The 26,537-nt window shown below is 39.7% G+C and overlaps 3 protein-coding genes across 5 annotated transcripts in view; 1 reads left to right on the top strand and 2 right to left on the bottom strand.

The window, feature by feature from the left end:
* Nucleotides 1-95: 95 nt before the first annotated feature.
* Nucleotides 96-17,961, bottom strand: kif14 (kinesin family member 14). The gene is made up of 29 exons (XM_086048355.1): nucleotides 16,658-17,961; nucleotides 15,912-16,166; nucleotides 15,702-15,789; nucleotides 15,041-15,139; nucleotides 14,883-14,935; nucleotides 14,758-14,788; nucleotides 13,590-13,697; nucleotides 13,329-13,445; nucleotides 13,027-13,145; nucleotides 12,515-12,687; nucleotides 11,586-11,733; nucleotides 11,157-11,220; nucleotides 10,897-11,081; nucleotides 10,189-10,291; nucleotides 9,883-10,040; nucleotides 9,349-9,496; nucleotides 8,990-9,136; nucleotides 8,567-8,699; nucleotides 8,148-8,241; nucleotides 7,913-8,054; nucleotides 7,550-7,656; nucleotides 6,007-6,107; nucleotides 5,466-5,693; nucleotides 4,918-5,105; nucleotides 4,300-4,452; nucleotides 3,405-3,527; nucleotides 2,177-2,251; nucleotides 931-1,081; nucleotides 96-789 (listed from the first exon to the last, which is right to left on the bottom strand). Exons 1-29 carry the CDS (start codon nucleotides 17,722-17,724, stop codon nucleotides 428-430), a joined length of 4,920 nt encoding a protein of 1,639 aa, XP_085904481.1. The 5' UTR covers nucleotides 17,725-17,961; the 3' UTR covers nucleotides 96-427.
* Nucleotides 17,962-18,304: 343 nt separating this feature from the next.
* Nucleotides 18,305-23,929, bottom strand: ddx59 (DEAD (Asp-Glu-Ala-Asp) box polypeptide 59). The gene is made up of 8 exons (XM_086048450.1): nucleotides 23,786-23,929; nucleotides 22,696-23,536; nucleotides 21,230-21,412; nucleotides 21,044-21,133; nucleotides 20,699-20,950; nucleotides 19,440-19,592; nucleotides 18,884-19,012; nucleotides 18,305-18,806 (listed from the first exon to the last, which is right to left on the bottom strand). The coding sequence occupies exons 1-8, from the start codon at nucleotides 23,812-23,814 to the stop codon at nucleotides 18,546-18,548; spliced, it is 1,938 nt and encodes a 645-aa protein (XP_085904576.1). The 5' UTR covers nucleotides 23,815-23,929; the 3' UTR covers nucleotides 18,305-18,545.
* A 1,209-nt stretch (nucleotides 23,930-25,138) lies between these two features.
* The window catches only part of camsap2a (calmodulin regulated spectrin-associated protein family, member 2a), a 38,086-nt gene continuing 36,687 nt past the window's right edge, over nucleotides 25,139-26,537 (top strand). For all 3 annotated transcript variants that reach the window (XM_086046932.1, XM_086046933.1, XM_086046931.1), the window contains exons 1-2: nucleotides 25,139-25,438; nucleotides 25,539-25,704. In XM_086046932.1, the coding sequence (XP_085903058.1) occupies nucleotides 25,566-25,704 (139 nt within the window). In that variant the 5' untranslated portion in view covers nucleotides 25,139-25,438; nucleotides 25,539-25,565. The remainder of the gene's footprint in view (nucleotides 25,439-25,538; nucleotides 25,705-26,537) is intronic.

Below are 26,537 nucleotides of genomic sequence, written 5' to 3'. Positions count from 1 at the left end.
TTAATTAGTACCTTAATCGGTATGCAGTACTAAACTTTAAATGAATTATTAAAACACAGAAACATTGCGAGGAAGAATGCAAGATTGTAATTCTAATGATTTTATTTGCCACAATATTAGTCTCAACTTAAGTTTCAGTAAGAGTTCATATCAGTACATTGTTATTTTTACATTATATCCAAACTGTTACAACGACCCATTCATGTTTAAAAATAACAACAAAACACATTTTGAAACACTGGAAAAAAATGTGCGAGTGCAAATACATTTTGTGTTGTATTGGATGGAGCAACACAAGCAGTGGCAGCTGACTCCGTTGCCACATTTATTATGCTGAGGCATTGCAAAAAAAAAAATAAAGCTGCTTATTCAAACAGTATTACTGTATATAGCAACAGGCTTAATTTCACCTCTCACAACATGGCTATTACACCCAACGTGGGCTACCATTGGCCGTAACACCCGCGGGGAGGGTATATACAAGCTTATTAATGCCTCGACTTCTGTCAGCACAGCGAGAGTTGCCGTATTCCCTCGGATCATCTTTACTTTCTTCTGACGTGACGGCGTTCCTGCTCTCGACAGCTTCCGGTTGATCCCAGGGCAAAGTCAGAGACTGCAGGGCACAGTGCAGCTCATCTTGTGCAGCCATCAGAGTTTGGCCAGAGGGAGGATGCAAAGAAAGCCCAACAGCTCCCTTGGAGAGACCACTGATAATCTCATCAATAGTCTTGGCAGAAGAAGAGATGAGCTCTCTACAGCTGCTGAACGTAGAGTGTCTATCTTTACCTGGGGAATGATTGCAAGCAGTTAAGACTGGAAAGTCTCAACAATTGTCAACATTGTGAAATTGAATAAGCCTTTGATTGCAAGTCCAAAAAGTTTGAGTACTTTTTCATATGTACACGAGGTATGCATCAGAAATCTCACCTTTCAGGGTGTTTGACAAAGAGCAGTGCAGCTGTTTGATGGCTTGGTTCAACTTGAACAATGAGGCTGCTGTTGCCCTCAAGGCATGCAATTTGGAAACTGAAGCCTCTTCCTCTCTTTCCTCTGCATCTTGTGGGTCATTTTCACGTTCCTGTTTAACACCACAGACAGACACACCCCACACAAGAAAGATACATTTTTATATAACAATGAATGTGGGCATGCACCTAAAAGACTTACACTTTCATAGATACAACATTGGATTACATTTCTTAGCAAATGGATCAGAGGTTGATTGAATTTGATTTGAGATTACCACTTCTCACACTGCATACACAGAAAGTGTTGTTCAAATGATTTTTGGGAGAGGTTCTTACAGCTAGGGAGTGTTTTTCCTAACAATTTCCATTATATCATTAATGTGTGAAGTCTAAGCAAAACTGAAAAAAAAATGTGGTACAGTCAGTCAACCAGTGATTAGCAACCACTGCACCGCAGCACACTGATCTCCCATAAGAGACCTTTATGTGCTTGCTGTAGAAAATGATCCAATGTTAATTGATTGAAAAATTATTTACGATTTCTGATAGATACTGATAGAAGCTTTGATTCACCTTTAAATCAGGTGAGCTGCCTTGACAACAATGACATTGTGGGTCTTAAAAAAATGGCCCTGGGACTAAATTTGTCAATAAATGGTAAAAATTTAAAATAAAATACCGGAAAATAAAAAGCTTGTTCAGCAAAGATGATGACAAAAAAGTTCACTGACTGCCGCTTCATTCACCACCTTTACCTGAAAGATGGTGTCGAGCGACCGCAGAGGTAAGTCTTCTGAGCTTTACACCGGTAATAAAGGCTGAGTGCCACCTTTAATGTGTCTCTTGTGAGATTTGATATCAATTAGCAAAGTGTGACATTTGTGTAGCGATGGATGATAGTTTTAATTACCCAGCAAGCTTTGCTCGATATGCACTGAAAATAGTTCCTTTTTAAACTTCATCACAGACATGTAATAAAACTATTTTTGGTATAATTTTTACTTGCGCCTGTCTTTTCTGTCTAGTAGTATTTTGTTAGCAAGTTGCTCAAGATCAAATTTAGAAAAATTCTACCATGTCATTCCATTGTACTGTATAAGCGGACCCAAGCATACTCGCGGTTTCAATAGTAGTTGTTTTTTTTTTTTTTTTTTTTTTTACACTTTTTTTCCCCAATTATTGAAGAAAAAAAATGTCAAATTTACCATGATGTGGCAATGGATGTAGTTCTGCATGGAGCGGGCTAAATCAAGCGTCATGGACTTGAGGCACTGCAGCTCCTGTAAAAAAAACAGTTAACCTGGTTAAGAGTTCACTGGTTAATGATTACGTAAAAAACCATAATTTCTCAAGAATAATTTTTTTTTTTGCAAAATAATCCCATACCAAGGGGTACTATACATAGGTTAACCCATTAAGGATGGGAGTGCATAACCGTGTTTATACCACTAGAGCCTGGAGCGCTGTTGCGTCTTTCTACCTTAACGTCAGCGTATACGTCATTTTCTTTTTTTTTTAATCCAATTTTTGTTCTCTTTACCAATGAAATGCATAAGAATATACACGTGACGGTGTAGTGAGCCCGCGGAGGATGTTCTGGAATTCTTTCGAGTCATAATGGTGACGCCATTGAACGCAGGAGCTTTGAAATGAGTAACGGCAGTGATATAGACGACGCGATTGTGGACCAGTAGAACCAGTCGAACGTGATATATGGTTAAGATATATGTTTGTAGACAATGCCAATATCAACGTCTTTGTGACAAAATAGAGAATGGTAATCACCGCTCAATTTTTAAAATTAAAAATAGTGCTACTCTTGCACTGACACTTCATTTTTACATCTTCGATTGAAACAGTAAAGATTAATAAACTCGGGCCTGTGTGCAAGCCACAAGTTCTAAGGTCCCAAAATCTTTTGGAATGATGCTTGTATTTGCTACAGGGGCTGAGACATTAATTATTTTGTAGGTGTTGAATTTCTGGGAAAACCTCAGGTTTTGAAGGGTAATTCCAAAGATGACGTTAGGTTTTGGGGAGCTGTTGAGCCAGTCGTTTTAGGCCTTAATGGGTTAAAAGAAAAAAAAACAAAATGTGTCACCTTGGGGGTGGTGAAAAAGGTGCATATTCTAGTATAATTCCTGACACTAAGCCACTGCTTCCATACACGGAAATATCAGTGTCATCAGCACATGCCCAACAGAGCAAGGTAGGCATTTTCGGGCGACTTCCTGTACTTCAGAGAACATTAACATTTCTTTCAAAAATTTTTTTTATAATAATTAAATACATATTACTTTGAGGATACCATTTGTGTTTTTGAGCATTGATTATTTGAATGTGTGTTATTCTCAAGAAATGACAGTTATCAATATACAATTCCGACACACAAAAGAGGTAGGTGAACCAAACCAAAAACGTTCTTGATCTTACTGGGTTCCTTGGATGAGCAAGCTGAGCCTCTCTCAAAATTTCTTTGGTTGTGATGAGGCTTTCTTCCAAAACGGAGTGGACACCTTTATTTGTTCCTTTTAGCAGATGTGCGACAAATGATACCTGAAAAATACATGGATGTTTCAATGATGTTTATATGTACATTATTCACATAAAAGAACATTGTAGTAGAATGGCTGTCTGAAAAGCATAGACACAAACCAACCAAAGCACAAAAAGAATCCAAATTTGGATCAGCATGAGAGATATGTCTATTTCACCATGAAGAGTCCTAGATTATCTGATCATAATTTAAGTAATATGCTTAATTTTAAAAACAGAGAGATACTGTACATAGACTAGATTTGAAGTTGCCTAACACCCTCCAAGATTCGTGGATATTGATAATTATTATTATTATTGTTTTTAAATTGCATGACTAACAAATCTTCTTGACTGTATATATTGAAATAAGAATCACATTTCCTGATCTCTTTACAAACTGAAAAGGTTTTCTGATGCCATGGACAGTACTGTATTTGATTTTCACTGCCGATGCCTATGCAAGTAAAACTAATTAGCTACAAATGTTTAAGTCAGTCATGAATGAATGAAAGCAAAAGGGGAACGGAAAAGAAAAAAAAAAGATGAGCCACATGCATGTGCAAAATAAATACAAATCTGAGGTATTTAGTTAGTATACAGTACACACTGCAATTTGAACTGGATACATGGCATTATAATTCAATAAGATCACACATTGCAATACCTTTGTATCTCTGAGCTCCATTCAGCTAATGTTCTATTCCTAGTATTGTTGTAACTGGGCTTAATTACGGCAAATCCCAGAGCCAGACAGAGGCAGATGCTACTGTGGTATTAATGGTGGTGTTACCTTGCCTGTGGCCTGGATACCCAGCTCCATAACACTAAGTGGCATGCCTGACAACACCGCCAGGTGGCTAAGTGCAAGCATTGCTGCACCCAGGCACCGACCACTCTTCTTTCGTGCTTCGCCCACCATTGATGTGATCTCAGACTCGCAACCCTAAGCAGGGAGAGTTTCATTTTCAGTGAACATCGAGTAAGTGCAAAATAGCAGGTGGAATTTGAATTGATTTAGCAGTGAATCAATGCAAGCGAGCGAACAAATGGGTGGAATATTCTGTGGGGCTTGGTAAATAAATGAAAACATGTATGAAAAACTTGGACTTAGAAGAAATTTGTGTTTAGGTACTGAGGCTTATAAGGAATTTAGATTCATTTTCCATATATTCATGTTCTGTTTGAGGCTCAAGGTTGACAATTCCCTCTGCTTAGTCATTTCCATAGACACAGCTCAAACAGCTCAGAGCCAAGACCCGTCAATCAATGCTTTGAATTTTTATTAACCACCCTACAACAAAATCAAAAATATTTGCCAGCTAAGATTTTTCACACTCAATTAATTGATAGTAACTGTATAATTGCTGCAAGAAGTACGAGAATGAAGAGTGAATTTATTTATGTTCACTTGAATGAGCAGCTGCAGAAATCCTCCCATCTTCTTGACTTGGCTTTTGAGTTCCTCAGCAAGAGTGTAGAGTGGGCCAGAGGAGGCTTTCACACTGGCTAACCACTGTGTGATGACAAATACTGCACTCTCTGTAGCTGCGGTGGCCTTAATCAGCTGAGTCCGAGCTGACAGGTTACACACAAACACTGAAGGAGAAGGGGGGAATAAGAAACGAATTAGAAATGCCAGTCCATTGTCTTGACGTGACAGTTCTTTCCTTATCGGTGCAGTTGATTACTTTTGTTAATGTTATATTACTTGACAGACTTGTGTTGTTGTTTTGTGTTTTCAGTAAATTGCTTTCTTTGAGATTCTGAGTGAGTAAAATGGTCTTTATAATTGTAGGGCATGATGGATTATAGGAGAAGCATTCACATGGCACCTGAAAATTGGTTCTATGTGGACTTAGATGTTAAAATGACACTCTTCCTCATCTGGATGGATTTTTTTTAACCCTGATTAGAGATAAAACCTATGCTCAATGTGAACAGACATGGTTGACTCACCGTTCTCTTGACTGTCATCATCTAAACTGTCATACAGTTCAGATATGGTTCGGATAGCTGTGTATACCCCGTGCAGATCTGAGGCCAACCTATCAGCCAAGCTTTCTTCAGCGCCTCCAAAGCCACGTAGACGGGCTACTGATTGGCCCACCAGCTCCTTACAGATACCAGGCAATGAAGATTCTGTGCTGGAGCGGGTGGAGGGCGGTGTGGCAACACCCATTAACCCTGGGACAGACACAGTGATCACTTAGGGTGTGAAAGGATGACTTCACCAGAGATGTTTTTTTTTAACCACAGCATGTCATATTAAAAACTCAATTTGTCACATAATCCTCCAGAACTCCATTTTTATTTCAAGTGGCAACACCCTTGGAATGCATGTTACCATTTTAAAAAGAGGCAGAAGCAGCAGTTGAGTTTGGGAATGTGCATTTTCCTGATTCCCAGACTATCTTCCCATGGTACCAGATGGTGTGCCTTATGTATTAAAATTTTGAAAACAGAGGGGAAAAAAAGGCATATGAATAATCAGACTTACCATCAGAGTGGGAGGAGTCCTTAAGAAGGCTCTGAATGGGATGGACACGGATCTCATAAAGACGCCCTGAGATTCTCTTGCCCTTTAATAAACTCCTACTCCTAAAACAAAAAAGAAGTAACATAGACCATTTTAATCTGACTGTGATCATGACATGAAGAACATTTGCAACAAGGCAATTCAAAAAAAGTTGCCCAAAAATACAGTAGAAGGAAAACAATGTACCGTATATTTTAAAAGTGAGGAGGAATTAACAACCACATCATGTTTCATTTGCCTTCCAACTTGAGACACATTAAAGAAAGCTGATCATAGTGGCAAAAATAATAATCACATGGGAAGATTAGAAGTTCTATATGCGTATGGACGGCACATACAAACACTTCCCTTCAAACATACTGGAACAGTGAGGCCAGTTCCTTCATTTTTCTGTAGACATCAAAAGATTATCGAAGACAACAATCTAGCTTGTATTTCCAGGTTTTGAAATGCATCTGATATACTGTATATACCTTAGACAAGCATTTTTTTTATACTGAAAAGACATTTTTTCATGATGGGAATCAGAACAGACATGTAAAATACAATCAAGTGAGACTCAATATTTACCGGTAGGTGCAAATCCTTTGCTTACGATATTTACAGCTGTCGTGTTGCATTCTCAGTCATGGTTCTTGAATCTTCTGGTGTAGCCTCTACGCATTTATTTCATGAAGGAGATTGTGATACCTTCTCCCCGTCTTCAACAGATTGTTGCTAATTGTTATTGGGGTTTCCTTCGTCTACTGTAAGCATTCGACATCTGTGACTAGAGTACTGTACTTTCTTCTTCACGATTTTCCATATTGTTTTATTGGCTATTGACAACGTTCGTACAATGGCTCTGATATATTTTCCATCTTTTCTGAACTTCACAGTTGTCTGTTTTTCACCAATGGACAACTCCCTGCTTTTCAAGTTAGTTAAATTTGGAGGCAGGCAGCCACACCTGCCTAATTTCAGGCTGCCTCAAACTCTAAAACCTCTGACATCATGAAAAAAAAAGTTATTTGAACAGTATTCAACTACCGGTAGTTGTGTGTCATGTGTCATTTCTGCCTCAATTTGAGCCAGTAATATCCTGCTGGTTGCACATCTAACTAGCGTAACTGTATTGTAACAGGAAAAACCCAAATCTGAAACCCATTTCTATTTATTATTTGAATCATCCACGTAATAGGGCACGACAGTGCAACAAAAAGCTGTCAGTCGCATGTTCCAATATGCTTGCTCATATGTAAAAGGGTGGGTTCAAACAAAAGGAACTACCTTCTACGCTGTGGGAACCCGAATGTTTTTAGTAGCAAAAAGTAAAGAAGTGACCTCATTGTTCCAACAAGGGAAACATGTATTTGAGATCAAATTTAGAAAAATAAAAAAAGAGAAGTAGTAATTTGTTGGAGGTAGGCCACAGGTAAACACACACTTGGTGAAAATAAAGAGGGATTTAAAATAAGAACTGGGTTGATGAAATAGAGGAAAAGAGAAGGAAGTTGAATATTACCTTCGACGTGAGAAGGTGGAAGACGAAGCAGAGGAAGACGATATATCTTGCTCCCACTCATCATCAGGTGCATAGAACACATCGTCATCTTTAGAAGCTGGATCCCCCTATGTTGGGAGGGGGGGAGGTTGGAGGGGGGTGGAATTATTGCCAAGACACCCAGCCAAAGAAACTGGCAAAAATCTGTACTTAGAATATTATGAATGTGGTAAAAAGGCTTTTGTAACACTGTGCAATATTACACTGAATACCAATTGAAAATTAAATTAAAAAGTCATGACTGTGGTTGAGGGTACAACTGGATTGGATTTGGGAACTTCTTAAAATATTGTTACAATTTTGATACATTAAATTAAAACTAACCTGTTCCATTTCTCTCATGGCAGCCATGTTGTTCTGAAACTTGTCCAGGCTCCAGAAAGTAGAGATCCCTAACTTTGTGTTTTGTACCCGCACTTGCAACACATCTCCTTGGCCTGGATAACCACTGTCGGAGCTCTCATGTCTACAAGCACAGTAATACCAAAAGATATCTCACTGCCACAAATAAACTCTTGCATTTTTTTGCTGTACTGTTATGTTATGTGACCTGGTATACCTGCTGAAGATGGTGTTTTTCTTCAAGTTAGCACTGATCTTATTGGCTTCTTCAACCATCAACGAGAGTTTCATGGCATCCCAGCGTGGAGACGCTGCAATGAAGACATGACACATAATTCTTCCACTGATTTAAAAAAACAAAAACAAAGTAGCATTCTATTGTATTGTGTACAAGTTGTCAAAATAGTAAAGCAAAAATCTTACAATAAATCGTACAACAATCATCACTTAAGTTTCCATTAAAAACTAAAATGTGAAAATGTGTATATAGCAATATCTTTTGTAGTTTGTATCAGATTCTGGACAGGAGCTGTACACAATTGTTCTGGGGCAAAAGAATGACTCCCACTACTCTATAAAACACTGAGCTTGCTCATGAAGGTGGGCGGTTACGACTGATCCTCAAAAATGACTCACCATCTCTAGGAGTGTGGATTAACCTCATAGCCTGTTTCCTCTGCATTTCTTCAAGCTCTTTGCTGAGCTTTTTCTTCTCGACTTCCAATGCCTCAACAATCCTCGCTTGAGACACATGGTGTTCCTCCATCACCTTAAGTAAATAATGGTGATGAATATGTGAAATCGGTGTTGTCTCAATTACGCTTAAGTTGTGATACTGAAAGAGGACCAAGACAAATTCCTTTCACTTTTATCACACATATTTGGTCCAAACAGCCTGTTTTTAACCTTAGCTCCTCATGCCACTGTTATTTAAAAACAGCCCACAATGGTCTGTGTGGGAGTATTTTTCCACATTATGCTGGTGCAAAACCTGTACAGTATTGCACAATACAAGCAAGCTTTCCACTTTCAAGTGAAAGTGTTAGTCTAAACCCTGACCTGGGCCTCCATGTGTAGACGGAGGCGTTTCTTCTGGGAGTCCACCTCCTGCTCCAACTCCATATTGGCCATCTTTAGTTCTTCCATCTGGCTGACTACCCTTTGCTGGTTGAGCTCCTGGAGACGCTTACGCTCATTTTCCTCGTTCTGAATGAATGACATTTTTTGTATAATTTAGGACTAGGGGAAAAATCAGAGCAAGCATATTGTGCATTCAACTAAGTTCCAAATTAAGAGTGCATGTTGGGTAGTTCAAAATCGGTAAAATGGCGATTTTAGCAATTACAAAACAAATAATCAACTTTGCAGAATGTAAATGACGTTCCCTCCTTTTGGCTACAGACAAAATGTTCCTGTACCAGCACTTTTTCCATCGCTCGGATCCTGTCCTCATAGAGGGCCTTCTGGTCGGACAGCTCTTTTTGGGCAACCTCTTTGGCCATCTGGATTCCCTGCATCATTTCCTTTTTGGCCTTCACCTGAGCCTCTTCAATTTCTGCCTCCAGCCTGGGAGGCAAAAATATGACTTAGACGATAATTTTTCTTAAATACTGTACTGACATTTCAGTCTAGACAGAGAGTGTATTCAAAATAATATATACAGTGGACACCGGCATACTCGCGGTTTGGCACCCACAGATTTTTTTTTTTTTTTTGGGGGGGGGGGGGGGGGGTCAGCCATCTCCCATTTTTCATGGAAAACATATTGGTGGTTTATCCCTGTTTTATTCCAGAATCTTTGGGATTATTTTATTTAATTTTTGTTTCTTCAAGGTATTTGTGATGGGCATCAATTATATGTGGAGTTTTGCTGTTAGCGGGCTGGCCCGGTCCCTGTCCCCCGTGACTAGCGTGGGTCCACTGTACAGTTGTTTTGTGCTCTTTTCACTTACTTAGCTGTCTGAGCCGCAAGCAGCTCATTTTTGGCAAACTCAAAGTCTTTGTGGCCATCGCTTTCACCTGTCCAACATGATACTCGCTTTCCACTCTGCACCTCTGCTGGATGGTTGAAACGCAAGTAATGGTCTCCCCCTAGAATCACCCTGTCTCCCTGGAGACAGAAATTAAGAAATAGATAAACAGTATTTATAAAATAAACAGATTGGTAAACTGTTTTAATTCAGATCATAAAGGGTTTGCTCAAGTTATACCCATGAGATAATACACTCAATTTTAAATGAGATATTTTGCGTACTTACGTGGTGCAAAACAGTTGATTCTGATATTAAGTTTCCATTCACAAAGGTTTTGGCATTTTCCATGGGAGTGATGCTGACGGTACCGTGAGTGTTGGTTATAATACTGTTTCAAGAAAAAAAATCAGTTACTTTTCACAGCATGGATCAGGTGTGGTATTTTAACTTTTTCACACATTTCCCGATACTGTGTTTTGTTTTTATCTTTATGTTTGGTCTATACTTAGTTAAGATTTAAATATTTTTTTAAAAAGCACGTACTTAACAGAAATACTTTTTTTTTTTCCATCTTAAAGAAGACGTGTTTTATTTCTGACAGAGTGTTCTGACCCATCCCTGCCCTCTTTGAACCTAAAAAATTAAAGACATAACACTTTTTTTTTTTAAATCACTTGAAGCTAAAAACTATCTAATCAAGAAAGAATGTGATACACTGTGCCTGGAGGAACCCAAGACAAACAACGACAGGCAGAAACCTAAAGGCAAGCATTTGAGGAACTGACTGATTTGTATGACATGCATCCTCCAGCCACTCCAAAAGCCGGGAGTCCCCAGATTCATACATAGAGCACTTGTGACCGCAAACACTTGCTTACCCATGGCCTTGGAGGTGGGCTCTAATCAGTGGTATTCTACTTTAACTATAGGTGTTATTGGTAGTCTGTGGTGTACGTAATGTTGTGGCTGATGATCATTTGCGTTCGTTCTCACCAGTGCTGGTCAGCAATGAGGGCTCCAGTCAGCTGGATGTCATGTGTGCAGTTAGACTTGAGTTTGCCAACAGTAGTTCGACCCTCTTTGATCATGTATAGAAGCATCTCAGACAGCTGAGGATCCTCATTCAGGTTAACCAGGTTGGGGAGACGGTTATCCACTTTAAATGTCACGCCAGATTTCTGCAAAAAAGTACAGCAAAAGATAGCGTGGCATTTCAGTTGGGGGAAGTGAACTTTCTTTTCAGGGCAACATACCTGCAACTCTTTTGTTTCTTCGCGTTTGCGTATTTCAGCTTGCTCGAGTTTCTCTCTCCATTCCCTATATTTTTTTTTAATAAAGAAAATAAATAAGACAAACCCTATATGTTAAATAGCGTCTCTTATGTATCCCAAATGAACTCAAGTCTCCCTTTGTTCAAAATGTTGCTGAAAAAGGGGAAAATGGTAGATGTGTGCTTTTACTGAGGAATAAATCCATCTGTGAACAATATCAATGTTGCTTTCAATTGTTGACTGCATGCAACACATTTTTCAAAATCAACGCATTTAGCAATATTTTTTTTCAATAAATCTCATCTCAATTTGGCACTTAGTATTATAAACTGATTTTGTTTTACTGCATCAGTGAATAAAATAATAAAAAAATTCAAAGTCATGGGTGGGTGTTATTGCAGTCATGCTGACCTGTTGGCCTCAACCATTTCTCGCTCCTGCTGACAGAGTTTGTTCTTCAGAGCAGTGATCTCCTGCTGGAAGAGCCTGACCCGCTCCGGTTCAATACCACGGGTGCTCGCTTGGGCCGCTCGCAGCTTCTCCACCTCCGCCTTCAGCTCTGAGCAGCAAGCCAAAGTGTTACGAAAATGTATTAATGTCTATACGAAATCATAAATTTACTCAACAGGTAACTCCAGATAAAGTTTAGCTCATCAAAAGAACATTATGGACCTAACATTGACCCAAATTGTAACCTCAGAGTCACATCCACTTTGAGTTTCATACTGTGTCAGGGGACGTGAGCGAAATCCACAGCATTAGCTCCCCTTCGTGCTAAAAATGTCAAACGGAAGCCTGATGATCTAATGAAAAATAATACTTGCATGACAGTTATCCGCCATGTGCAGCTGACAGTGCATAAATATGGCCCGGAGGCAAGGTCAGGGCCCGGCCCTTAATTGAAATGGGTAGGGCATAAGCTGGTGATGGATAGATGGGCAGACAGGAGGGCATGGGGGAGAGAGGGGAGATCAAGAGCAAGACATAAACAGCAAAGTAAAGATTCTCAAATGAAGAAAGGGAATGAGAAGAACATACAGAGGTAGAGACGGCCAAAGTGTGCGTAGGATGGAAGGTCAGAAAGGGCCTACATTCTAAAAGAACATCAAGTTGTACGACTGAGGAAACAAAAAATGAATTGGAGGAAAACAAAGTGTAGTACATCAGAAGATACACATTGTTCTCCCTGGGCAGCAAGGTGTGAGTGCAAAGTCAACACAGATCAAACAACTGGTCATCCACACAAACTACATGGCGACAGTAATCCATTCACTCAAATCACAGCAGCAGAGGTCTACTAATTCAAGTAGGTTCTAAATTGCACCAAGAGTATATCTGACCTCGGATGAGCTTTGCATTCGTGTCCTCGTTGACCTTGGCCACATTTATGATCGTGCGAGCCTGTTGGGCGTAGCGCAGAGTGCTTAAGCTTTCCTCCACGTTGCTTCCTGCTGGACTCAGCGTGGCAATCATGGCCGTCTTGGAATTGCCACCGAGACTCTCCTTTAGCAGCCTGATCAAGGGGTAAAAGGTGATTGAATGGGAGATCTTCACAATAAAGATGTTGTCAATAAAATTGCTTTAACGGCAACAAGAAATAACTATGTAACAAAACATGGAGCACGTGACTGATGTTAGAAAGAGGGGCTGGATCAAAACCTCTGCTCTAGTTCATCCAAAAGTGCTTGATTGTGTAGAGGTTTCAAGTTGAAGTGTTACAAATGTATTAGTCTAGTCCAATGCCTGATTCATTAAGTATGAGGAGTGTTCAGAACTTATATTTATAATGTCGATATCTGCCATGATTTTTTTAATAGAATCAAACATAAATTGAAATAAAAGGTTCTCTCACCATGTGAGGACAGACTCCCTGTAGGGTATAAAGACCTTCCTTTTAGTTAATGCTTGTTCAGCCAGTGCAGAGATGACTTTTCCAAGTGTCAGCAGAGATTTGTTTATGCTGGCACCCTCCTAAAAGGATGCGGAAAATGCTCCTAATTAATATGATGGAACACAATTAGCCATATTGTAGTTAATATTAAACAAGGCACCACTGATTAATCTAAAATATACACATTTCTTTGGTTAGCGATTAAAAAAAAGTACAAATCCTGATATTGGTATTGGGGGCGTGACTGTACGCTTCGTTTGTACCCTGAGTCTATCTCCACTTGTCTGTGCGGCGTTAGACCGCTCACTGCCTGCCAAGTCCACCAGGTTGATCTTACTGGTGATGTTGTGGACATGTTCTTCTCCCTCCACCAACTCGGTCTGTAAATCAGCACATGTATCACTATCCATACTCATATTACTCATATACGTACAAATTGCTCATATGTAATCAGTATACACCAAAAAAACATTTGTTTTCAGGAGCTGTACATGCATTCAAATTATGAGTATGCAATACTGCACCTTAGTCTGAGTCATAACAAGGGTAAAGACCGAGTGAGATCTGGAGCTTTTATCGTTCATCCCAGTAGCGGCTGTAGCTCTCTGCTTATTTCCCAGTTCAAACCATCCCTGGACAAATTAATACAGTCAGTTATATCTTCATCGCTAACCGAGCAGCCAAGTACTGGTTGTTGATATCAAGGTTGGGAGGGTTGAGATCAACCCCTAATGAGCCAAGGCACAAACTGAACTACATTAGAAAAATGTCACTGCACACCGCTGAACGAAAAGTATATGTACTGAAAAATGATTATCTTGACTCAATTTAGTCACAAATGTAATTACTATGTGAAATATTTATGTCGCATCAACGACAACAGATAAATACATAATTGTATGTTCGGCCATGTTGTGGAGGAACAAAGATATTACATTTTTTTCATTAAAAGTAAGGAAATAATTATCATACCATCCGTCACGGGTGAGCTGGTGCTTTTCCCAGCTTGGGAACATTTAAACAACCATTCACGCTCACATTCACACTTACGGAAAATTTAGCGCAGCCCAAATTTGAACTCTGACCCTCAGAACTGCGAGGTAGACGTGGTAACCACTCTTCTACCGTGCAGCCAATTTTGAGGCCAATTAAATAAAATTGGCATAGTGGATGGAAATCACTGGTCTGCAAGACACTGTGAACACACATTGGATGCCTCTGTGGTGCCTCAACACCCACTTTCCTGAACATCATCAGCCTGACACGACTAACATCCAACAACCATTTTGAATCGGAGCTTATTCTCGGGTACTGATTACAGTTACTGATCTACCAGTTTGATACTGTACATACTTCCAACATTTTCTCAAATTACCTTTATGTGTTATTGTCAATAATGAATGATTTTTGTCAATGTGAAGACGTTGATCGTGTTAATGATTTCTCACAATAATTATCAACAATGATTTAAAGAAGGTAGGTAACAAACATCAAAATGCAACAATTTACTGCTAGAAATCTTATTTTCAAATTATCACTTCCACAACATTCCTCAGAAATCACATCCCATCACTGGTGCGTTATTTTTAGAACAGGCGCTCGGGGTGCCTGCAGTCACAATGTACTGTAGGTGACCCCTGATGAAGTCTATATTTACGTATATTCACAAACACATTAAATGGTTAGACTTGCCTGAATGTCATTGTAAGATCCCACAACATTCCTGTGAAGAAACAAGGCAAGTAATTCTGCAATCAGCATGGGACAATAAGAAATTCTAAACATAAGTCCGCCCCCCCAAAAAAAAGTGTTCTTACGCAGATAGCTCTTCAACGTAGGGACCATGAATCGGATGCTCCCTCACTCTCAACTGAAATAACAAATTCAACTTTATTCTAAAAATATAAAAAGACAACACCAATGACCACAAACATTTTTTCTCAAGGTATAACTCTGTAAACTGCTCAATACTTACGGGCATCCTCCTCTGGTTTGGATCATCTCTGGTCACAAGGAGGTCATGGATCTTCTCATTGTAGACTTCAAAGTAGCTCATCTCGACATGACATTTGACCTGGAAAACCACAACCAGAGTTATACAATATTATACCTGTCATCTATTGCTATCTAATTTAAGTAATAATGGTAACCAAATTTGGAAAATACCTCCCGGTATGACAAAGTTGCGCACCAATGAAAACTACAATCACTATAATAAACAGTGTTAAGTATATGGTCAGGGATGATTTTTAGCCTCTCTCATTTTTGTGGCTTAATGCCCCAAGTGTCGGACACTGATGGACTGATTGAATGAACTGTCTTTTTCCTTTTTTACTTCTAACCCAACCAGCCAAGACAGACGAACCTGAGTCTTGAAAAAATTATTAACTTTTCTGGCATTGTCAAACTTAGCCTCATTATCTGTGTACAGGCATAATTTCCCCCCATTATATCAGATTAAATTCATGTTTTCAGAAACCTTCAACTGTCTGCCAACATGAATTTCAGGAGATTTGTGAATTTAGGAGTTCCGAATGAAGTGTTTGGCGAATCATGTATCGCACATACATTCAAATGTGCAACTGCAAGTTTTGTTACAGCGAATCAACATAAACATATGCTAGCATATTAAGTACCTGTTTATTTTCCATGGAGGAAAGCATCAAAAAAAGTTCCTGGCAAAACCGAGGGATGACTCCAGCCTCCTCTCCAAAGCCCATCATCCTGCCAAACAAACATTTCAAATAAAAAACAGATCAAGAGACTTTTCAAGCACAACATTTATGCACAGAGTAAGGAAACTGAAAAGATGAATGGAAATGAATTAAGTCTGGAAAAATACCCACGTATATGATTTTCCAGAGCCAGTTTGGCCATAAGCAAAGAGGCAGGTGTTAAATCCATCAAAAGCGCAGAGCAGCAGAGGTTTCGCGAGAGTCTCGTACACCATCTGCTGGCTGGCAAAGGAGCGATCACTCGAATCCACAGAGCACAGGGAGAAGTCATAGGTGAAGGAATAACTCTGTTTTGAGTCTGGATGCTGCACAACGGTCTCCTGGCCACTCATGAAGATCACCTGTGAGGCCTTTTCTGCCTTCTCCCTAGGATGGCAAGAAATACGTGCATGTTTTTCAGATGGGTCAGTTTCAAATAACATTATTTGACAACTTTTGAAACCAGTTGTTGTAGATTTTAGTATCTTTTGCACTCAATATTTTGAGAACTATCAAACAGGGCCATATAAGTTCAAATTCATGCATTTTTCACTCTTCAGGAAGGGATGGTATGGTAAATATTTTTGTGTCAATTAACGCTTGTTTTTGCCTCTGTAATTTCTCTCATTTAGCAAAAGAGGAGATTGTTAACAGGTTTGCTGGTTTGTGATCAATTCCACACTTTATAGACACTGGAGCATGGGCTAAGAAAGAACAAAAAGGTAATTTGGCGCAGATCTCAGATAAAGGTTCCAGCGCTAATAATACTTTTGTCATTGTTACAAGACAAATATTAAAGGAATTAACTATGGGTGTTGTTGCACAAAGCCTACTTTGAAAACGCAGTTTACTTTGACGGGACCCATGCAAACACAAACCTGGCATTAAACGGGCGAACACGCACTGCTACAGTCACTGCACTGTTCTCCATCTTTAGTGAGTCTTGCGTCTTGGAGATCTCACTGGGCCGGGGCAAGAACGGTTTCGGCTTGGAGATCTCACTGGGCCGGGGCAAGAACTGTTTCGGTGCTGTGGTTGTTGGCGTCCTGGTATTGTCTGGCCTTAAGCATGAGGTTGTAGCAGTAGCCCTCACTTGTGGTGCTGTGGTTGCTTTAAGCACACCAGTCTTACTTGTTCGAGTAACTGGGACTGGTTTGCTGTCCTCTGATTGCTTGCTCACTCTGGATTTGGATCTGTCTAAACTTACTGACTTCACCAGGACTGTTTTGGGAGATTCTTTCACAGTCAGTTTTTCGAAGACGTCTCTCCGTGTGGCGATTTTGCCAAACGGTGTCTTTTTAGTAGGTGTTTTGAATGTCTTGGATTGCTCGTCAGACGGTCTACCTGTGGAGGATAGTGACTGAGACGAGGATGGCGTCTTGTTGTGCGCCAGCTTGTCTTGTGTTTCCGCGTGATTTGCGGCTTCTCGTCCTTTACTCGCAGTCTCTCTCAAGCTAATGGAGCGGTATAAAGAAGAGGTCCTACCGTTGGATTCCTGAAGAATTTTGGGCGTTGCATGTGAACTCACACTGCTGACAACACGCGGCACCGTAGCACTTTTATCCATGGAGGGCGTCTTAGGCCTCCGTTGCAAGGTCATTCTCTTCTCCGGAGCTGTTGTGACATTATTTTGGCTGCGTACCACCACCGTGTCCTCCGCACTATCAGCTCCGGTCTTTCGCCGTGACCTCCTTTGAAGGGTGAGCCGACCGCGGTAGGGTGTGTGTCCGCTTTTTGACAGCGCAGAGATGACATACGTCTGGTTTAAGGTGCTGCTTTTATCGCTGTCCTCACGCGCAGGGTCCCCGGGCGGTTGCTCACACTTGGGGAGAGTTTTGACTACCTTCCTCTCGGCCCAACACTCTCTGCCTTGGGTCCTGGTTGTCGACATTAGATGGTCGTAGTAAGCTGTCTGCTTTTTAGTCTGTACGCTGAATAACGACATTTTTGACGACTGCTAAGAACTAGATGAAAAAACCGTAGTTTGCCTAAATCGATTTAAAAACGCCAACTTCCTAACAACAAGTCGTGACGTACTTTAAAAATGCATAGAAAAGTATTTCAAAAAGACCACGTCGTCCGCTGTAAAACAGTTGCTGTATTCTTGTTTACTGCGTTCAATGTGTTGGTCAGTGCTTCCGCCTTCGCCCGCCTCAATTTCAAATCCAAGCCGCCAGTGGCAGCTGATTTGCTCGTTGGATCCTTCCAAATAACTACGTCATTTTTGTTTTGTAGTGTAGGCATCTCAGGCCGACACTAGGTGGCAGCAGCGTACTGCCTGTTACAACAAAACCATCCGGCTTTTGACTTTCACCAACAAAACAGCTATTATTCAAGATATTAATTTAATTCATGACTTTAAAAAATGTATATATATATCTGTAGTACTCTGGAACAAGTCAGTATCTGAGACTTGATATATTTCACTACACACCAGAATAAATACATACTATTTGCTTAGCGTTTGTGCTTTTTTTTTTTTTTTTAATCAATTGAACTGCTAGAAATGATTGCAAAACAGCACATTGTGGATGAGGGAAGTTTATTGTACAGTAATTTAGCAAGGGAATCACTCTGATAAATACACAATACATAACAGAATGAAATAAAAACAGCACTGGTCAGCACTTTCTCCCACCGCACTCTTCATTAAGTGCATTTGATATCAACACAAGAGCTGAGCGCAAAAATGGCTTGACATACAACAACCTAAGCCAATATTTGAATGAGCACTTACTCAACAGATAGGGGCCATTATTTGAATGACTATTTTTTCCGTCTATCATGTTTCTTGATAATATCGATGAGGTTATTTTTGTTCACCAGTGTGTCGCCAGGCCCAAACTTGGCTTGTTGTTTTTCTCTCCTCTGTTGCTCATGGAGGTGAGGTGAGTTGAGGAGCTGTGGTGGTAGGATGGTTCCTGTTGGTTTGACCCTATTCACCACCCCAAGGAACAAACGTTTGTTGTTGTTGTTGAGAAATGTGATGGCAGTTCCCCTGTGACCCAGACGGCCCGCTCTTCCCACCTAAATAAGAACAAATGTGGCTTGGTGCTCAGTCGATTACAAATCAAACAAAAATCAGTTTCTGCAAAATCACTAACCTGGTGGACATATTCATCCATGGTGTTTGGCATATCAAAGTTAACCACCACTTTGACATTAGCCAAGTCCAGTCCTCTGCCTAGCACACCTGTACTGATCACCACCTCAAAGTCACCATCAAGAAGCCCCTGAATACACAAATGAACAAAAACAACACTGTTACACATTAACCCAGTAACAATGGAAACATCTGTATACTGCATCACTTTGTCTTTGGCTTAGACAGCAAACAAGAATACAGGTAGTAAAATGAGTTTTGTGGATGTAAGATGCACATATTTTACTAGGAATGCACTCACTGCCTTCCATCAAACCAATTTCGACAGCATTTAGTGTTTTCCAACTATTTTGCTGGCAAATGGCAGACCACTTAAATGTACAGTATATTTTTGGAATCTAAGCAACTCTACCAAAGAGGAGGATGGAATGTAGTAATACATAGAGAATTGAAGATATTTCATAATTCACTTGGATAATTACTGACAAATAGGTAATCTGTCTCAAAAGAGATAGAAAGATAATGATCAAGTATAATATGGGTGACACTGGCCTTACCTTGAGGATGCGGTTACGTTCCAGCTGGCTCTTGTCAGAGTGGATTGCCACCGTATTGAGTCCTGTCACCTTGACAACCGCTTCACATAGCAGATCAGCACCAAGTTTACAGTCTACAAACACTACCACTGGCGGTTGGTACAACTTATTGTCCTGTAAAACCAGAAAAGAAAAGTTGTATAAATACAGTGTATTGAAGAAAATAAATAAAAATGCATTACACCAAAGTATGATTAACCCATGGATTTTTTAAATTATTATTATTATAGATTTATGAAGTGCGTTTTCCCTGCATTATAACGATTCATTGAGAAATATAATGTGTTGTAGTGTTTAACCATATGCAATGAGATATTATCCAGCCATTTTCTAAAGCGCTTGCCCCCATTAGGGTCATTTTTCAATTTCCTGTCAACTACCCAATGATGTAACAAAAAACTGTGATCAACTCAGCCCCTCATGATTCGCTTTGAGAAGGTTAGAACAAAACAAAGCATAATATGTCATACATTTGGACAAACATGGACCCCCTATTTCATACTATAATCTAACCAAGGTATTTCTCAAAAAAGTAAACCGCATAATTTTTTCAAGAATATGTTCCCAGCAGGCCCACTAGTTGAAACACAGCATTCTGATTAATTTTGCGTTTGTGGAATATAAGTTAAGTAGCAAAATGCACTTGTTTTTAGCCATCTCTGGGGGTGGCCATTTTGTCTTCTGTCAACTGAAAATGACATCACAACTGCTTACAACGACCAATCACAGCTGACCTGTTCTCTGAATCAGAGCCATGATTGGTCGCTGTGAGCAGTTGTGATGCCATTTTCAGTTGACACAAGACAAAATGGCCGCCCCCAGAGATTGCTAAAAACGAGTGGATTAACACTTATTCCACAAACGCAATATTTATCAGAATGCCCTGTTTCAGCTAGTGGGCTTGCGTAAAACATATTCTTGAAAAAAATATGTTTGCGTTGACTTCCGCTTTAATAAGTGGTCCAAGCATTACTGGGATTCCTGGAGTGCAGCCATGACTCTGGGCACACCCATTTCCTGCACACTGAGGCCGCAGCTGCAGCTATGGGTGTCATTATCTGGTCAAGACCAACCTATGGAGAGTTAAACCTATTTTAGACTAGCAATAATATATCTACAATAAAATGGAATGTAATGAAATTATATATAGTGCATTTTGTTTTGTTTTTCTTAAAGTTGATAAATGCACATATTCGCATTCAATTGTGTCTAGAACCTACATTGAGAATTTCAAACAGCTTCTTCTTTTTCGAGGGCTCCTCAACCCACAGTAGGATCTGTCTGACGTTGGCGCAGGGCTGGTTCTTCTCACCTACAGCAATACGAATTGGATCACGCACCAGTCGGGCCGCCAGCTCCTCTGTCCCTGTCGGGATGGTGGCTGATGCCAGAAGGGTTTGGTGATCTTCGGTGACATGCTCTAAAATTTCCAGTACCTGCTGCTGGAAGCCCATCTTGAGCATAGTGTCAACCTGCAGAATGTCACAACACAATGTGATAGAATGCTAACTGGTCTTGGTAGCCAGTTACTGCCTTGATTCAGAATTACACAGTGTCGGTCATACCTCATCAACCACAACAATCTTCACTTTTTCCAGCTGTACAGCTTTCTGCTTTAAAATCTCCAGGAGTCGCCCTGGTGTTGCTATGACGATCTACAAATGATCCATAGGAGAACACAATGAAGACATTTCAATGTCATTTTTTTTTCTGGATGAGGATTGGGAAAAAAAGTTTAATTGAATGAATACTTTAATGCTGCGCTTGAGGCGGTGGAGCTGAGGGGGGAGAGGCATGCCGCCAACCAGCAGGGCAGTTCTCATGTTAGGGAGGCCAATCACCACCTCTTTGGCCTGTCTCTCTATCTGTATGGCCAGTTCTCTGGTGGGGGTCAGGACGAGTGCCACCGGGCTGCCCACACTTTGACTTTGTTCCTGAAAGAGAAGAGACACTGCAACTGGATCCACATGTGCCACAACAATATATGCAATACATACAGTAAACAGTGGAGTGAATACAAAATGTACAGTAAACTGATTATTTACATGTACAGTATAAAAAAAACAAGATAAATACTAATTCTAACTAATACTTGTATATATTTTTGCTAGGGATGGACCGATTATCGGCTGATATTAGCGCTGATATGAATGATGTGAATACCAGTATGTGCCTTTTTTAAAAACTCGATGGCCAATAATAAATCAATTTAAAACGATGTCAACTTCATGAAACTATTTATTTACATTTTCAGTTAACTTTATAAGAGATTCTATTGACCCTGTGAACACTCTGCACCTTTTGGTTTTGTTTGAAATCAAAACAAAGATAAGTGATATTTTAACATTTCTGTCATTTTGAAATTGTAGGGACCTTTATTTTCTGTAAATAACTATAGGGAGCAATTGTTTAAGTTTTCATTTAACTTTGTATGACATGGTGATGACGCTGGGAGCTCCCTGAAATTTGTAAGAACTTTACAACAAAGATGCATATTGTCATAAATGTAGAATAATGATTAAAAAATCGACACTATGCAAATGTGACAAAAAATGTTAAATAAACATACGATTAAAGACGTTTCAACAAAGTTAAGGGTTTTAATTTCTTTTAGATTTTGATGCCAATATTTTCCTTTTTATTGAATATAAATACCGGTTCCAAATATGGTTTATCAGCCGCCTTGATCAGTGTCGGTCCTGAAAAACCCATATCGGTATACCTCTAATTTTTGCTCCTTTTTAAAATGAGATTCTACAAGTTACAGGACTTGAATTGGGGTACAGTACACTTTCTACATCCGCTATAGACAAATGTGCCATAAGCATTTTAAATATCCTTCATTTTCTATACCAATTGTCTTCATTAGGGTTGCAGGTAACTAGGGCCTATCCCAGCTAACTTCGGGTGCCAGCGGCGTATAAAACGCTTGGACTGGTTGCCAGTCAATCACCGGGCACATTGGAGACAAAATTCCATTCACACTAACATATGGTAGAGTTTTCAGTTAAACTAATATGCATGTGCATCTGGAGAAAACCCAAAAAAGCATGGGGAGAACATGTAAACTCAACATAGATATAAGAAGAGAATCTAACTCAGATCACCTGACGAAGAGGCAGACATCCTAATAATTATTCCACATGCTGCCAAGTGCACCAGTAATTTATTGCCAACATAAAGTATTGAAACCGAATAAAACAATGATCTACTGTACCTTCATTGACCTCAGGACAACTGGTAGGAGAAAGGCTATAGTCTTCCCCGACCCTGTGTCAGCACTTGTGATCACATCCCTGCCGGTGAGACCAACAGGCAGCATCTGCATCTGTACTGGTGTGGGCACGTCATAACCGGCTGACTTCAAGTTGGCGTTAAGAGTAGCAGGGAAGCCGCAGTGTTCAAATTCTATGATTGGTCTCCTTACATCTGTCCCCTGGGTTTCAATCCCCAGTTCTTGTTTAATATGCTGCACCTGCTCATCACTTAGCCCTAATATGAACAAATCCTCCATATAGGAATAGTTTGATTCAAATGTGTTTATAGAAGCAGTGGTAAGTTCAGTTTGAGGACTTTCTTTGTCTCCATTTGTATCCTTCTGATTAAACACTTCCACCCCAGTCCCTAAGCCCATTTGAGCCAAGTGGCGGGCTTTGCATTCCAGACTGCAAACATCACTGTCAGTGCTGTCACAGATGTACTCTCCATAGCGACCACACATCACACAGATAGGCTCTCCTGGCTCTGCCCATCTCTGATTCTTTTTGAATGATTTCACTGGTTCCTCCTCTTCTTCATTATCACTTGAAGAAAACTCCTGCCCCACTTCTTCTAATGGCATATCAACCACAGCAACAGAGTCTCCGCCTGGTTTTACTGTGGTACCTTCGACTTTGCAGTCTTTGAGCCCTTGGCGAACATGCGTCGTAGAACATCCTTCACCAATGCTCTGACCCTGCTCAGCGTGGCCTTTACTTTTCTTCAAAATAAGGTTTCCGTCGTCTGCTGCTCTCTTCACTTTAAGGGCTCTTGGCATAAACATTTTGCGGGCTATTAGTCTAAGAACACAGAGAATACACAGCCAAGCATGAGTTTAGCAAAATTTATATCAAGCGTAATTTGTTGTGGACTTCATATATTAGAGCACAAGTTGGATCAGTTTACTCGAGAAACTGTTTCAAAGTCGCTTAATATGAGATGATAGCGTATCGTGTATTTTGCTGTTGGAGTGGACAATCTCGACAATCACACAGGAGGAGTAAATAACAAATCAAAATAAATTTGGGGATTAAAAAAAACATACGAACCTGCAACGTTCAGAAGCATCTCCAAACATTTAACACGATACAATTGCTAGAATGAGTTACGCTTCCTGCCTTTCAAAACAACCACACTAAAGACGCAGAATAATGACGTAATACTTGGCATCCTGGGAAATGTAGTCCATAAACGGTACCCGCTCCCTTTTATGATTCTGTCTCCATAGAATACGACAAGTGACAAACCTCCTACTTTCATCATTTTATTCAGATTTGTGTTACTGTCAAATTCTCGATAGATAGATAGATAGATAGATAGATAGATAGATAGATAGATAGATAGATAGATAGATAGATAGATAGATAGATAGATAGATAGATAGATAGATAGATAGATAGATAGATAGATAGATAGATAGATAGATAGATAGATAGATAGAGTACTTTATTCACCCCTTGGGGAAAATTAGATTGTCACAGCAGCAATACTCACAATTAACTTTGGAACGGTCAGTAATCTGTAAAAGTAACACCCACGGCTGTGGACTGACCAATACTAAATATTTTTGAAAAAATATTAAATTCACTAAAATGTGACTTATGAGGTTCTGGCCCGACGCCAGTGATACAGTATACAGTATTACGTTGAATAATATTGAGTTTACATGTGAAAAAACGTATACGTTGTCACCGTGCCCAGGAGTATCTTAGTGAATGCTGAAATGTATAAAAAGATGATCTGAAGGTAATGAAGTGCCATAAACCACTAAAGTGCCACACTTAAGTGGATTAACTGCGTGCTTCCACCAGGGTACCACATCAGCCTACCAGTGCCAGGACTATTCTATCAATCAGCCCATTCTATTTCTATTTATTAATGTTAATATTGAATTTAGTTAATCTAGTGATACCTAACACGGCACACACGACTGTGGTGAGAGAAGTTATAGAATTCCAAATAATTTGACAGAAAATTAATATTTATTAATTACAATATATCTTTATATCCAACGACGTATAGTGACAGGCAGAACATAAATACTCTAATACATTAGATGGCAGCTGAGCAAGTGCAACAAACCTGTGTATCTATCTAGCTGTTGCAATTCATTCAACAATATCAGCCATGCTTGCCCTAATTAATTATATCAGCATTGTGTTCAATTAATCAGGCCCAGATTTTACAGTGAGTACATCATTATTTGAGTATTCATACTTTTTATGACAGCTTTCTCTGGTGGTGTGCCGTGAGAATTTTTCTTCTGTAAAATGGGTGCCTTGGCTCAATAAACATAGGGAAACACAGGTTTAAAATACCCTGGAAAATATCTAGTTTTCTCACTTTTCATGAAAGCAACGTGCGCGCATGCGCACTAAGCCCAATTTGGGTGCAGAGGTTGGTTGGAGCGTAGTTGGAATGGCTCGCCGCTGCGGGGTGGAAAACGGCTCTAGGGAGTTAAAGACACGAATCACACCGATTTTCTTAACAAGAACACATGGACACGAAAGGAAGGAATCCTTGGATTCCAGCTATATCAAAGAATGGAAACCCTCACATTTCCGACTCTAATGACGAACACTTTTCCCTGTGAAATTCAAGAAAAGCGTCCCTGCTGCTTTGTGCGGAGAAGCCCATCTCATCTGATGAATGGATGAAAAACACCACGATTCATTGTGCCAACGAGACATATTTGAGCGACAGTAAGTCAAACACGTTCTACCGTTTTTTTTTCATATGACAGCTACTTATTGTTTTCCATCGAAATCCATCGTGATGCTTTGGCGCTGCTTTGCTGTGAAGGACTGAAGAAAACGACTGCGTGGAAATATGGGTGAAGTTCAGGACCAAAATAATGTGAAGAAGGTCTTCGTTGCTCCAATCATCAAGCCTTTTGAGCACTATGATTTCTCCCGTGCTAAAATCTGTTGCAGTCTATCCTGGCTTCTGTCCAAAGCATATGGGAGAGGTAGGTATATCAGCTACCTGCATCTTTGTTTTTGTTGTAGACGTGACCGGTCATGCACCATTCATCTCTAATGAGATCGTGGCTGTGCTTGTATATCACTAAAATAACCAAGAACCAAAATACAAAATATATAATAATTCTTTATATTACCCGAGCCCCCTTGACGAAGTAACCGTTATGCATTTTGTGGATAATTCTAAATAATACTATCGGGTGGAAAAACACAACGTAATTTGTAAGATTAAATGCATGCAATTCCCTGAGTGGTTTACAAGGATCAATGTGATGGTAAATCAGTGTACTTGGTGTCAAGGAGTAACCTTGAAATCACTGCACACATCTTATGCTTACAACAGTAAAAATCCTAATTACACGTGGCACTTCTGTTGGTTAATACAATAATGTTTATAACAGATGCTGTCGTTGCAGTGACCAAATAATGTGCATTATGGAAAGGCCTCTTTATACTGGGCATGTAAATAAATTGTAGGCTATTCATCATAATCAATGCATATATTGAATAGTAATAGTAATAGATAATAATCATGTTGTTGCATATCCAAATATTCAGAGTTATGATCCTGATTGGGTTCAGAATATTTACCTGTAGTAAAACGGATTAATGTCATTTGATTGCACATATTACATTATGTAAGTAGCTTCAATGGTCAACTTTTTTTCATAAAAGCATAGCTGTTCTGTTCTCTCACAAGTTTCTTGATGAGAAGTTTGCTAGGCCTATATATATATATATTCAGAGCATCCTGCAATGTTTAAGAAAAGAGCACGGACACGTCAATTAAATGAGGGTCAATCCATACTTTTTTTTTTTT

The sequence above is a fragment of the Filicampus tigris genome, chromosome 12, assembly GCF_054856515.1.
Source record: "Filicampus tigris isolate MCC_2025a chromosome 12, RoL_Ftig_1.0, whole genome shotgun sequence".
NCBI lineage: Eukaryota > Metazoa > Chordata > Actinopteri > Syngnathiformes > Syngnathidae > Filicampus > Filicampus tigris.
Note: the sequence above shows the minus strand (reverse complement) of the source record. Positions and strands in the feature narration are given on the sequence as shown.